The sequence below is a fragment of the Maniola hyperantus genome, chromosome Z (genome assembly GCF_902806685.2).
Source record: "Maniola hyperantus chromosome Z, iAphHyp1.2, whole genome shotgun sequence".
NCBI lineage: Eukaryota > Metazoa > Arthropoda > Insecta > Lepidoptera > Nymphalidae > Maniola > Maniola hyperantus.
The window spans coordinates 1,403,580-1,417,444 of record NC_048564.1 but is presented as its reverse complement, the minus strand read 5'-3'; the positions used below and the strand labels follow the sequence as shown (position 1 = coordinate 1,417,444).

Genomic DNA, 13,865 nt, shown 5'->3' with positions numbered 1-13,865 from the left:
TTCCAGAAAGTTCATGTACCAGTTCGAGAAACAGAATCGTGTCATACCTATTAGTTCCGTATTCAAAGCAAGTGGCAACGCTGGTCGTAGCCAAGAAATAGCAAAAAATTACAACTTTTCTATTTATTTTCTAGTTGTTGTGCACTGAACAATAGGTATGTCTAAAAAATACGTATCTAAAATACCGATTCCTGTGTATCCACTACCACCTATATCGAAATCGACACTAAAGAGAAATCAGGCTAAGGAAAATGGACATCATCCACGCAAACCATTGGAAACTATTTATGAAGTGCGTCAAGAGCATAATATAAACTCGGATAGTGGTTTAGCTGAAATTGACACACAACATGTGACCATACGACAAAACAATGAAGACTTACATTTGAATACAGGCAGTCGTGTAGAAGATCGCAAGGTCGTGACTTCTAGATTGGAGCCGCTGCTAGAAAGTGTAAAGAGCTCGCACGATCAGGAGCTGGTGAGTATATCCGCAACCACGAGTAATGACAAAGGAGATGAAAAAAGCGCACGTGCACAAGTTTTTACTGATGGTGTTGACACCAAATTTCAACCTGGTGATTCAACCATACGACAAAACAATGAAGACTTACATTTGGATAACGAAAGTCGTATAGAAGATCGCAAGGTCGTGATTCGTGCACAAATTTTGACTGATAATTTTGACACCACATTTAAACCTGGTGATTCATGTAAGTGCCTTTTATTATTTACTAGCTGATGCCCGCGACTTCGTACGCGTGGATTTAGATTTTTCAATTTTTAAAGTGTGTTTGTCTGTTGGTTTGTCCTTCAATCACGTCACAACGGAGCAATGGATCGACGTGATTTTTTGCATGGGTATAGTTAAAGGAGTCTGGACAGTGACATAGGCTACTTTTTATCCCGGAAAATTAAAGAGTTCCCACGGGATTTATAAAAACCTAAATCCACACGAACGAAGTGGCGGGAATCAGCCTACCTTACCTACCTACATAATAATTATTCGACCCATTGTATCACTACCTACAGGTATCACTATTTGTACATGCCACGAATAATCTGAAGTTTTTTATTTGTCGACATTTAATTAATCGTGGTAGGTATGTAGGTACCTAAAAGACCTGTAGAGTGGCATAGGCTACTTTTTATCCCGGAAAATCGAAGAGTTCCCACGGGATTTTTTAAAAACTAAATCCACGTGAATGATTCTCCCGGATATATTTAGTACCTACTTATTTCTTTTTAATTTCTTCCAGGGCGTAAACGCATTGTGTCAATTTACAATGACGACTACGGACAAAAATTGATGATGAGGGAGGAAACTCCAAAAGTGCCGAACATAAGCACCTCAAAACGCGCTGCCATATTGAATTGGCTGGCGAAAATCAACCACGTAAGTCCTAAGTCTACCAGTATGACAGTACTCTTACTGTTAGAGCGAGACAGCTAAATGCTAATTGATTTCTTTTATTAGAACGTGACGAATGATCACTTTTTGTCCTTATCGCCGTGGCCATTTTTTTGTTTGTCAAGATTTTGTGCTTCAGTATCTTTCTTTTTGAAGTTAATGGTGGGTTTCAGTATACTAGGCTGCTGGCTGCAATAACCGAAGCGAACGTAAAATAGAAGGAATAACATTTCACAAGTAAGTACCTCTGCTTGAGCGAGAGGGGCTATGGGGGACACGCTAGTTGCATATCTAGGTATATTAGATCTGTGTACGTCGTTGATCGAGTCTGATACGTCTTGACTTGCTTTTACAGTGAAGTAAAATAACGTGAGGAAACCTGCATGCCTGAGAGTTCTCCATAATGTTCTCAAAGGTGTGTGAAGCCAGCCAATCCGCACTGGGCTAGCGTGGTGGATGATGCCTAAAACCGTCTCATTCTGAGAAGTGAACCATGCTCAGTAGTGCACCAGCGATGGGTTGAGATGATGATGATGATAAAAATTGAATGCTGTTTGTGTTTTTATCGTACTTAATCCAAATAATTATCTTCATATCCAGGGCACGAGAAAAAATTATACAGCAGTTCAAACGGCAGCATGGTATTTCGATACCATAATCTCGGTTTCTAATGTCGATGCAAGCTGGTTGCAGGTGGTTGCTGCGGTTTGCTATTGGAAAGCGTTGAAAATATACGGCACTTACGTTTCTACCAAAAAAATGGTCAGAATTGGCGGTAAAGCCTACTCTGCTGAGGATTTGAAAATTGCGGAAGATTTTTTTATAAAATTGGTAAGATCAAAATTCTTTGATTTCAAGAGGACTATACCTACCTATTAGCAAGCTGAAGTGGCAGTGGGCAGGTCATGCCAGTCGTAGAGGCGATGGCTGTTGGAGCCGGAAAGTTTGAGTGGAGACCGCGTTTAAGCAAGCGTAGTGTGGGACGCCCTCCAGCACGATGGACCACGATATAAAGAGGCTGGCGGGAAGTGGCTGAATGAGGAAGGCTGAGGACCGGGTGTGGTGGTGCTCTTTAGGGAAGGCCTATGTCCAACAGTGGATGTCCACAGACTGATGATGATGATGATCCTACCTAATCCAATAAAAAAATCTTATATTATAAATACTACTATTTGTCTGCTAACTTTTCACGCGCCAAACGTTTAACCAAATTTCATATAGAGACAGCTTGAATCCCGGGGACGGACATAGGCTACTTTTGGTAGTCCCCTAGTAGTATTTTATATATCAAATCTTTGAAAAGAGCCACCGTCGAATTTTTTCCGAACTACTTTCGAACGATTCAAAAATACTTGTAAAAGTTTAATTGAATAAATTTTTATTTTATTTATTTTAGTAGTTACCTAATCGTGCTTTGTTTTACAGGAACTCCCGATCTATCCAGTAGTGGCACAGGATTATATACAATATTTGTCGTGGGTGTGTGATTCTCCGTACAACATTGAAATTCAGACAGCAGCCACACTCTACTCCATGGCGGCGATTGTGCTCTACAAGACCCTCAACTTCTACCCTCCATCGTTAGCGGCCGCCGCTGCTATATACAACGCCTTGAATCTGCTTCACAAGCAGGAGTTACTCGAGAAGCTCGCGAACAATGCTGTGTAAGTTATTTTTTTGTTTGAAAGAGTATCCCTTTCCAAATTTACATGGTGGTCCCATGTAAATTTATCTTAGAAGATATTCATCAGATCTTTACCAAATTTACATGGGACCACCATGTAAATTTGGTAAAGATCTGATGAATATCTTCTAAGATAAATAATGGAACTCTTCAACGGATAAGAGTAAAGTGCTCGCGATCAGTGTGATAGCTTAGTAAACAGTAGGTTTTTATCAAGCATAGCGTATTAATTTAATACATGGGGGTCACTAAAAATGTGAAATAAAAAAAAATTCAAAAAAAACCAACTTCAATATGTACCTATATACATACCTACCTAATTACAAACACTAAAAATTAAAACACTATTTATCATCCCGCAAATTGCTAATGCGCGTGGCCGCCATTTTAGTGCAGTCAGCACTAGACTGAAGTTTCAAGCTGATGGTATAGGTATTTTTATATTGGCTGACGTCAAAATGTCGCCATTTTGATGTTAATGAGACATGGTTCCAACGCTATAGCAATTTGTGGGACTTATATGTATCCAAGATTAATGTAGTTCAATAATAATGGTTTTGGAGCCTAGTCGATGCAGCTAGGAGTCCACTGCATTAGTATCTCAAAAAACCACTTACTATTAAGAAAGCAAACCTTTAGCAAGAAGAAATACTACGCAGACAGAATTATATAAGGTACTTATTGAATATTGCTGTTGTCCTCAGGTATCAAGCGGCGAAGAAGAACGAGGATGATTTCAGTGCCGTACGATCGAAACAGACAGAAGCACTCGGAAAAATGGTATGCCCGAATTTTCAATATCGCGCGTTATTGGAAACCGACCAACTTTTTTTCCATGATCTGACTCAGAAAATTTTAGATTCTGTCTGTAAAAAGTAAAACATACAAGCCTGCCTAATAACTGGGTCCTATATAATTTTATTTAGATGTTCTTTTTAATTTTATTAAGATTTTAAAAATTTAAACAAATAACAATTTGTAGTTTGTAAAATATGTAGTAAGTTTACAATAATGTGACACATTAATTCTAAAAAGTAAGTGCTTATATTATAATATAATTATAGGGAGTTCAACTTTGATAGTATGATAACGGAATATAATAAACTCTCAAGATTGTAAAAGTTTTTCATTTTTCTCTTCTCCATGTTCATTTTGTATTGCCGTCTCTTGTTAGAGGTGGGCTTGTCGACTATTATGGACTAATAGCCCGCGAGGGCCTTCGTTATTTTATAAAAACTGAAAGTTTCTCTGCGTATTGTCCCCAAGACAGGGAGGAACGATCCGCGACTATGAAGTTTTGATCATGGTGGCTTTGGCAGATAACGCCTTTATTACCTGTTTCTTGCCAAAGCCACCATGATCCAAACCATTGACATTAGTTCTTCAGCCATGACGTTCTGGCCCTCTGCCGATTATTTTCTTCATTGCTTCAATCTCGCGCCTCTCTACGTAAGTCTCTACCCGCCTTCTCCATTCCTGTACCGCTGGCAAGTAGGTAACATACCAATTTCAAAGCCTAATGCAAATAGGAATGTTGGTAGGATTTGTCGGTTTAGTTAGTAGGCCAGTTTTTAAATCACCACGATTTAGAAATGCAATTCCTTACAGTATCAGGGTTGAGGAGTTGGGTCCTCGAGTTCAACGATAGTGTTTACTTGGTAGGTACCTCCAATATCAATGTATAACCGACAATTTCTAAATCCCATCAGTTTAGGTGATGGTCCCCTGCAGCATCAGGTTAAGAAGTCGGAATCCAACTTTTTTATGGAACAATGCCGCAAAGTTTCTTTATCAATTAAAAAATAAACTAAGATTTCGATGAAAAAATAAACTAAGATTTCGATGTAGGTATTAGAGGTAGAAAAAAACTCCTCCTTTTGTGAAAATCTATGGTGTCACAGAACTCACAGATGAAAAATGTTACATATTTTGTACTTTTACCATTGTACCTACTTTGTTGTTATCTGTGACACCAACAAAACAACAAATAAGTGCATTTTCTTTCTTTCTTTCTTTCTAAAAAAAAATACTATTATTTATTAAATTTTATGAGTTTCTCTCTCTCTTAGTTTCTCTGAACGGTACAATCATGGTACAATCCATGTTTGATGTTATGGTTTCTCGTCATAGTTTCTCGCATTTTGGTCTCGTCCTCGTCACCTATGTGATTGTCAAGTTGTCAGTGTCAACATGACATCAATGGCATTGGCATTTGGCAACATAATCCAACATTTTACAAAGTACTCTGTGTCCAACATCAACAAAATAAATAATTCCGGATTCGTAATCTTCACTGAAAAAACAAGCAAAAAATTACTAAAATGTGCCCTTGCTAGAATAGCGGCTATAATAGTTGACTATAATAATGTCGTTACTTGAATAAATCGGAAGTTTCAGTTAATTATTGTGCAACCATGACTTTGACCAATATTATTGTGATTATTTTGTAAAGTAAGTATTCATTTTATTAATCATCATACAGTTTAGAGCTAATACAAGGATTTTTACTAAGTATTTACCAAGGTTAAGTCTGTAAACTTTTTTGTATAAGTACATAATGGGTTTGATTATAAAAGCAAGATAACAAATATATCTCAATTACTAAGTAATCGTTTAAAACAATAATGAAGAATCGATATTATTAATGTAAATGACTGTTCTACATGACCAAATTGCAAGATTTTTTATTTTTTATTCAATGTAAAAATGTTTTGAGTTTTTCTTGGTGTAGCTGCTATTGTGACTAGAAATGTTAAATGACTGTATAATTTCAGGTTGTTTTAACTGCAGTATGTGATTACCATGTTTCAACTGTAAACAGTGTATCGCGTGAAGAATGAATATGTTCAACATAGAATCGTACGTCACACCGATATTACTGAGCTATGTGGATAAATATGTGCGAGATTTCAAACCAGCCGATGCTCAGGTAAGTTTCATCTTTTATGTTAGTTTTTGTAGTGTATCAGACTAATATAAAGGCGAAAGTTTGTATGTGTGTGTGTATGTTTGTTACTCTCATGCAAAAACTACTGGACGGATTTAGCTGAAATTTGGAATGTAGATAGATTTTACACAAAATTTTGTAACAATTCTTTTTTACACAAACTAGTAGTAACTAGCCTCGGAAAAAGCCTCCAGATCAGATCAAACATTTAGACATTATAAAATCCACCTCCAAGCAGTAAGCCAACAACCCTCCACCTCCCATGGCCCCACCAACCTCTCGGTTATATGGGCCGAATCGCGGGAGGGCGCCCGTTCGGGACTTGCTCTTGGCGTTTTCCCGGGGCGCCTTCTTGACTCCCTGCAAATTATTTTGTCTCTTTTTTTTTATTCATTATAGGCGCACGCTTGACCACGATCACACCTGATGGGAAGTGATGATGTGGCCTAAGATGGGACGCGTTTGCCTAGAACCTTCTAGGCAAACGCGTCCCATCTTAGGCCATCTTAGGCACCTGCCTATTCACTCTTGTTTTAAAGGTACCCAGATTATTATTGTCCTTTCTTCCTCCTTCCCAACTGCTTCCTTTGCTTTGAAGCTGTTGGCTTCCTTGTCCAGTAAGCCAACGGCGCTTAGCACTGCGCCAAAGAGGTCCTCAAAATGATGATGGGGATTTTCTAAGTAGAATATTTCCAGGTGTCACTGTGGGCCGGCGGCGTCACATTGCACAACCTGGTGCTCAAAGCAGATGTGTTGCAGCGAGAGGTGGCGCTGCCGTTCACATTGGTCTCTGGCAGGATACACGAGCTACTCATACAAGTGCCATGGACCAAGATCATGTCCGAACCCATTGTTGTCACTATTAATACCATAGGTGAGTTAATAGTAGATACATATCAGCAAGTTCAAGGTTGGAGAACTTTTAACATGACACCAACTGTAGCTTACAAATAAAGTACCAGGACAGCATAGGAGCATAGGAAGCTTGGCTCAGGCACTATAAATGTCCATACAATGCTTAACCTTTAACCAAGAGCATAAAATTATGCATCATGATACTGTGAGAGCTTGCGCTGCGTAAATGCTACACGTGGGAAGCCTGTGCGGCTTAAACATAAAACTTGTTTGTTTCAGAATGTATCCTTAGCTTAAACCCTCCAGCTGACGAAGTCCCTCAACAGGAGACTTATAGGTAAGAGTCAAGACTAAATTTTGGTTTTCCTGTACGATAGTGCATAACACTCCGTGTGCGTGCCCGACTGGCACTTAACCCAGAGGCGGATTAAATGTCGAGAGCGCCCTAGACAAGCACCTCATAGGCGCCCCACTAGCAGCCATATTAAAAAAAATACTAACTTCGAAAGAACGATGAATCGCGTATATAGTCCGCGACAGGTTGAGATGGCAAATGGGGAATAAGGGGGGACGCCCCGCACACCCACACGTCACCCACGCTCACCCGCACATGGGTTAGTGCGGTGGCTGTGCGGGTGTTGGAGGTGTTTCCTCCTCGATTGCCATCTCGACCTATCGCGTATTGTAATTGCAAAGCTGGTGAACGAGTGAAGATTTGACACTTTGCTATATTAAATATGCTGGTTCTTCTCGGTAGGAACGGCATTCCGAACCAGTGGTAATTTTTTTTTAAAGTATATTAGCCTTGTTAAATGACTAATATTCCCCTTTCCTCTCCAACTAAGCGTCAGGCTTGTGCTAGAAGTAGGTACGACATTAGTGCAAACGGGCGGGGTTTGAACCGTCGACCTTTCGGTTTTCAGTCCACTCCTTTAGCGGTTGAGCTATTGAGGCACTCAAGTGGTAAATTAAACTAGTTAACGATTCAAAAGCACTTGTAATAAGTCTACTTGAATAAAAATATATTCTATTCTATTCTAAAGAAGCGGTCACTCCAAGATTTTGCATAGAAACGAAGATATCTGAAGCGCAGACTCACTAATTTAGCTATTCATGATCGCGCGCGCCCGTTCGTAATCTCGCGCCCCTAGGCACGTGCCTAGTTTGCCTTAGGGATAATCCGCCACTGACTTAACCAATTTTCCATTATGTAATTCTAAAAATGATTTCAGTGGCAGAACGCAAGTAGTGGAAGCCCCGCCGGGGTACATGCAAGCGTTGGTGCGGCGCATAGTAAGCAACATCGCCGTGCGAGTTCACTCGCTCATAGTGAAATACGTGCACGATGACATCGTTCTCTCTTTGAACGTTAAACGCCTCGCAGTCGACAGTGTCGGACCGAATTGGGAACCGACTTTCGCTGGTATGTTGTTTTCTTTTCACACCACCACAGGTCACGACATGGAACATCTAACAAAACGTCGAGGTCGTCGTTATCTCACTAACTAAACTAAGTGGTTATCAATATTACTTGATTTTTTTGCTTCGTGAGGTGTGAAAAGTAGAGTATTCAACTCAGGAGTAATCTGTCATCGTCTGCACGAGACGAGTGCACGAGTTCAACCAAGCGGGCCTTTCTCACACTTGCACTCGCCGCCGCTCGCCTTCACTCGCCATCCGTGAAGTGCTAGGCATTATATTTACTGATGGGCACTGTAACTCAAAGTCAAAGTCAAAGTCAAAGTCAAATGATTTATTCAAAATAGGTAATAAATTACTCTTTTTGATAGTCAGTTATTAGATTTGTAAGATATAGTGGTGATAATTATTACGCAAACTTAAAACTAAAACTACGAGGGTTCCAAACGCACCCAGGTCTGAGAAGAGCCCACAATAAATTCAGCCGGGTATTCTTTTTTATATCACCACTTTTTATTTTTTAAACTTATTAGAATTATCACATAGCCGTTAAGCAAGTGATTCCCAAGCTTGCTATTCATTTAAATAATCCTTTACATAGTAATAGGATTTTTCGATTAGTTTACGTTTTATGAAAACTTTGAACTTGTTGAGAGACAACTCCTTTTGTAATCCAACAGATATAGATTCAACTCATCCAGCCATCAGAAGGCTAGTGCGCCTGGATGACCTCACGTTGTGTCTGGACAAGAGTGACTCGGACGGCAAGATAAGGTTCTACCATGAGCCCCTACTGTATCGCTGCCAACTAGACTTAAGGTCAGTTTTTATTTTTATGTAATTAATTAAGAACACTTACAATACACATCATCATCATGATCAACCCATCGCCGGCTCACTACAGAGCACGGCTGTCCTCTCAGTGTGAGAAGGGTTTGGCAATAGTCTACCACGCTGGCCATGTGCGGATTGGTAGACTTCACACACCTTTGAAAACATTGTAGAGAACTCTCAGGCATGCAGGTTTCCTCACGATGTTTTCCTTTACCGTTAAAGCAAGTGATATTAAATTAGTTTTGTAATTTATGCAGACGCGAGTAAACTGTAGACTCGCTGCAAAAAGTCACCGTGGCGACCTTTCTAATACATAAAGCTCATTGGGTTGGTAGGGTGCTGACGCGGCTGGTGTCGGCCAGCACGCGGCGCGCGCGCAGCCTGAGCGTGCAGCTGGTCTCGCGGTGCCTGGCGTGGGGGGTCAACAGCGAGCAGCTGCAGCTGCTGCTGCGCTTGATGCGCGAGCGCGCCGCGCCGCCGCCCGCCACGCCGCCGCCCGCGCCCCGCTCGCCCAGCGCACCCGCGCCTATCAGTATGTACACTATAATGCTACGATTATGAAACTTGTAACAAAACGTCGAGACTTTACCTACACCGGTAGGCCACAGACTGAGCTAGAGTGAGAGAAATCTCGGTTTGATCTCAAATCGACGATATGTCAAATATTAGGCTGTGGGTGACGTGAAATCGAACTGATAGTTTCCTCACTCACCATCATGGCAGACTATATGGCCTAAAACCTTTTCATTATAAGAGACTAGCTTATGCTCGCGACTTCTTCCGCGTAGACTACACAAATTTCAAACCCCTATTTCACCCCCTTAGGGGTTGAATTTTCAATAATCCTTTCTTAGCGGATCCCTACGTCATAATAGCTATCTGCATGCCTAATTTCAGCCCGATCTGTCCAGTAGTTTGAGCTGTGGGTTGATAGATCAGTCAGTCAGACACCTTTTTCTTTTATATATTTAGATGACCCGTGTTCAGCAGTTTGTCGGATGGGTTGATCATGATGAAAGAGTAAGCAGTTTTAAAAATATACGCGACTCAATAGATGGTCCAATGGTGATTGCAGATACGTCATCGGGCAACTTAGCGGAGCCAGCTCGGTCAGAAAGTTGGTCAGAATGGGCATGGTCGTGGCTGCCCACGTGGATTGACCGCGAGGGCGTGGAGGAGACGCCGGCGCCCGCCACACCCATACCCTTGGCGTTTGCTGCACATTTTGACGAAGTCTCCTTAGTTTTTAAGGTGAGTCGTGGCTTACGAACGTCGGAGAATAGACGGGGCAGCCAACGTAGCACAACTTTGCCATTCCATATAGTCCGCGCCAGTTAAATAGTCATTCTTGAAGTTAACCGCAAGACGCGTGCAATAACATTTTTAGGCGTAAGTGGGGTACGCGAGGCGAGGCAGCGGAAATCACCAGCGCCGCGCTGCACCCCGCGTTCGCCACCTACATTAGTGCGAGTGCTATACCCGTTCACAGTACACGAGTGCGTGGAACAATACCTGCGCAAGCTCGCACTTGCGTCGAAGGTCAGACACGACTAAGGGTGAGATCTAAAGAGCGCACTCTGACTTAGCTTAGACTTAAGACAAAGTTAAAACGAGACAGAGCTATATCTCTCACATAAATCTGTCTCGTTTTAACTCAATCTTAAGTCTGAGTAAAGTCAAAGTGCGCTCTATAGATCTCAGCCTAACTGTCGGGAACTATAACTTAGCAGAGCCAGCCCACACAAATAATAAACATTTCAAAATGGCTGCCATGAAAATTAAAAAAGATTAAAAAGTGTTATTTCTTGTACTCATGCTACAGATTACGGAACCTTTCGTGTGCGAGTCCGACTCGCACTTGATCGATTTTTTTCTATAACTTTTGACCGTTTTTAGTATCAGCAAAAAATAAACATTTTCAGATAATGGAAGTAGAAGGAAGTCGGAAACGCTCTCGCGGTATCCTGGAACTGATGGCTACGGACGCGGTCATAAAGAGTTCCGTATGCTCACCTACACTCCTGCGCCTGAAGATGGGCACCAGGAACCTCGTCCTCAGCTCCCACGGGAGGTGTGTCTGTGGCCACCTCGACAATTATACGGTACTTATAATTTGTATCATAGTGTTTTACCTACACTATAAGATGGGAATTTGAATATTGTATAGTCGACGCATTTTAAACTGTGTCGTCGAGTTATCTGTCTGTTTCGCCCGCACTTACCTACGACCTGTAAGTGCGAGCGAAACAGACAGATAACTCGACGACTCAGTTTAAAATGCGTCGACTATAGTATCGAGCCTGGCCTTGTCACCCGCGCACCCGGGGCTGTGTGGATGTGCGGGGCGATCCCTCCCCGATTGCTAACTCGACTGGCGTACTGTACATCTCCGCCATTTTCTTTTTTTTAAATAGTGGCCTGCTAATTTAATAAAACCTGCATTAATCAATAGCTATCATCAATACAAACAAGTATTGTATAAGACAAATTCCTCCAAAGTGTCACGTTTCCGAGATATAAGCTATCAAAGTTGTACTTACTTATAGCTAGACTGATGTACTGATGACTGATGTACTATTGATTGATACAGGTTTTATGTGTTGTAGCTATTAAAAAAACGTTAAATGGCGGACTACTATGTAGGCCAAAATCTTCTAAGCCCTTTCTAAATAATTTTTAAATAAATATCGAAAATTGCAGAACCGGCAGGATTCACTTCAGGACTGAATGAAAATACATATCTCAAATTTCAGCACTGGCAGCAAGTGAACCGTGGCAAAGCGCTGTAAGGCGCTCCGAGTGCGATACAGGTTCGAATCCTGAGTGTTCTGTAATTTTTGATATGTATTTAAAAAAAAGATTTAATTGTTATGTTACATCTAGGCGTAGTGTTAAGCCGATAAAGCCGGAGCAAGTTTGCATTTGCGAAAGTCCAGAAAGTAGTTACTTTCGCACAACAGTGCTTTAATAATTTAGAAACACGAGTTTAAAACTAATGATTTTAGGCTTATTTCGTGGTCCCACGACATATTAAACTTCAAAAGCACTTAAAAGTTTATTTGAATAAAATATCTTTACACTTCCATTATTTATTTTCTATTTCTATTAACTATTTTAAGTCCTATTTTTCTCAAATAATATTATAGTAATTATCAAAGCTTCCGCCCGCGACTTTAACGTTGAATATGAATCTGTCTTACATAAAAACTGCACATTGAAATCATCCTAATTATGATGTAAACCGTATTAAAATACACTTAGAAGCTTACAAGTTATAAAAGAAAATACAGACAAATGAAGAGTGCGACTTTGTTTAGTACTATTTAGGGTTAAAACCTGTTTTTGTTATTTTAGCTAAGCGAGCGCTGCAATCATATATAACCATCAATTTTATTGTTTTTTGTTTGAATGACTTACGGCCCCACCTATTGTAGGAGTACGTTGACGCTACTATATTAGAAATCTTCACGCAAGTGCCTCTAAAAAATTCAACACAATCGGGATCAAACTCCCGACCTCCCAAGAAGGAGGCGGACGTCCTAACCACTAGAATATCACAGCTCCTCATATTATATTATTATATTGTGTGTAGTAAAATTATATCTAACACAAACCTATATTATCTGTAATATACTAGCTGCCCCGGCGAACTTCGTACCGCCTAACAGTCGATTATTTTTCAGGATTTTTTAAAAAAAATTATCTCCGTAAGAACCACCCCGTACTTCAAGGAATATTATGAAGGTTCCGCTGTTTTCGAGATTTGCGATCAGCAACACATTCAGTGATTCATTTTTATATATAGTGATTATACCTTTCTATCTATACAAAATTGCTTTTGCATAAAGTTCTAGACATGTAAAAAAGGTTTCTGCGACTAAAGAGTCGAAATTTCTTTTCTCTGTGCATTTACGAATCTACAGGCGACAGGCGACGCGCAGTTTTTTTAATATGTCTATAATATAAATAGCAAGCTTACATAATTAATAATTACTAGCTAACCTGGCGTGGCGAACTTCGTACCGCCTAACAGTCGAATTTTTTATTTATTTTTAAAACCTACTTACAATTTTTAAAATTTTTCTGTCCATAAGAACCATCCTCGTACTTCAAGGAATATTATAAAAAAAAAAGAATTAGCGAAATCGGTTCAGCTGTTCTCGAGATTTGCGATCAGCAACACATTCAGCAATTCATTTTTATATATAGAAAGATAGCGAGCTAGCGAGCAGGTGATAGTTATGTATATTTCTTATTATATTCTCTATATTGTGTACAATAAAATTTATATGTAACTCGGACCTATATCTGTATATTATAACTTTATATCTATATAAAAGTGCTTTTACATAAAATCAGAGGTCCAGAGATGTTAAAAGGTTTCTGCGAATAAATATGTAGTTGCAATTTCTTTTCTCTGTGTATATACGAATATACAGGCTAATGTAAGCGCGCGCGTTTTTCTTTGAATACACATACATAAAGATAGTGGGCTTACATAAATAATAATAATTAACTAACAATACTAAAAACTAAACTATATGTTCAACTAATCACCTAACAAAACACATTAATAAAAATGTACCTAATACTGTAAATAAAAGCCTTTTTTTTACTAGCTTACGCTCGCGACTTTGTCCGCGTGGACCACACAAATTTTAAACCCCTATTTCACCCCCTTAGGGGTTAAATTTTCAGAAATCCTTTCTTAGCGG

The 13,865-nt window shown here is 40.0% G+C and overlaps 2 protein-coding genes across 3 annotated transcripts in view; both read left to right on the top strand.

Moving 5' to 3' along the window:
* Positions 1-26: 26 nt before the first annotated feature.
* On the top strand, positions 27-4,210 carry LOC117995646 (uncharacterized). Of its 2 annotated transcripts, none has more exons than XM_034983630.2 (5): positions 27-713; positions 1,260-1,396; positions 2,105-2,242; positions 2,837-3,075; positions 3,800-4,210. In XM_034983630.2, exons 1-5 carry the CDS (start codon positions 158-160, stop codon positions 3,972-3,974), a joined length of 1,245 nt encoding a protein of 414 aa, XP_034839521.2. In that variant the 5' UTR covers positions 27-157; the 3' UTR covers positions 3,975-4,210. The 2 variants fall into 2 exon arrangements, with proteins under 2 accessions (XP_034839521.2, XP_069364723.1); XM_069508622.1 differs by having other exon boundaries at positions 2,012-2,242.
* Positions 4,211-5,345: 1,135 nt separating this feature from the next.
* The window catches only part of Vps13B (vacuolar protein sorting 13B), an 87,642-nt gene continuing 79,122 nt past the window's right edge, over positions 5,346-13,865 (top strand). The window contains exons 1-9 of the mRNA XM_069508987.1: positions 5,346-5,546; positions 5,870-6,024; positions 6,739-6,916; positions 7,177-7,234; positions 8,130-8,320; positions 8,997-9,135; positions 9,486-9,682; positions 10,226-10,401; positions 11,073-11,252. Of these exons, the coding sequence (XP_069365088.1) occupies positions 5,932-6,024; positions 6,739-6,916; positions 7,177-7,234; positions 8,130-8,320; positions 8,997-9,135; positions 9,486-9,682; positions 10,226-10,401; positions 11,073-11,252 (1,212 nt within the window). The 5' untranslated portion in view covers positions 5,346-5,546; positions 5,870-5,931. The remainder of the gene's footprint in view (positions 5,547-5,869; positions 6,025-6,738; positions 6,917-7,176; positions 7,235-8,129; positions 8,321-8,996; positions 9,136-9,485; positions 9,683-10,225; positions 10,402-11,072; positions 11,253-13,865) is intronic.

What these genes read in the sequence shown, in the direction of transcription:
- LOC117995646 (XM_069508622.1), top strand. Translation starts at nt 158, where the DNA reads ATGTCTAAAAAATACGTATCTAAAATACCGATTCCTGTGTATCCACTA. An exon ending in ATTTAAACCTGGTGATTCAT is followed by an intron (nt 714 to 1,259) that starts GTAAGTGCCTTT and finishes AATTTCTTCCAG; the next exon opens with GGCGTAAACGCATTGTGTCA. An exon ending in AAGCTCGCGAACAATGCTGT is followed by an intron (nt 3,076 to 3,799) that starts GTAAGTTATTTT and finishes TGTTGTCCTCAG; the next exon opens with GTATCAAGCGGCGAAGAAGA.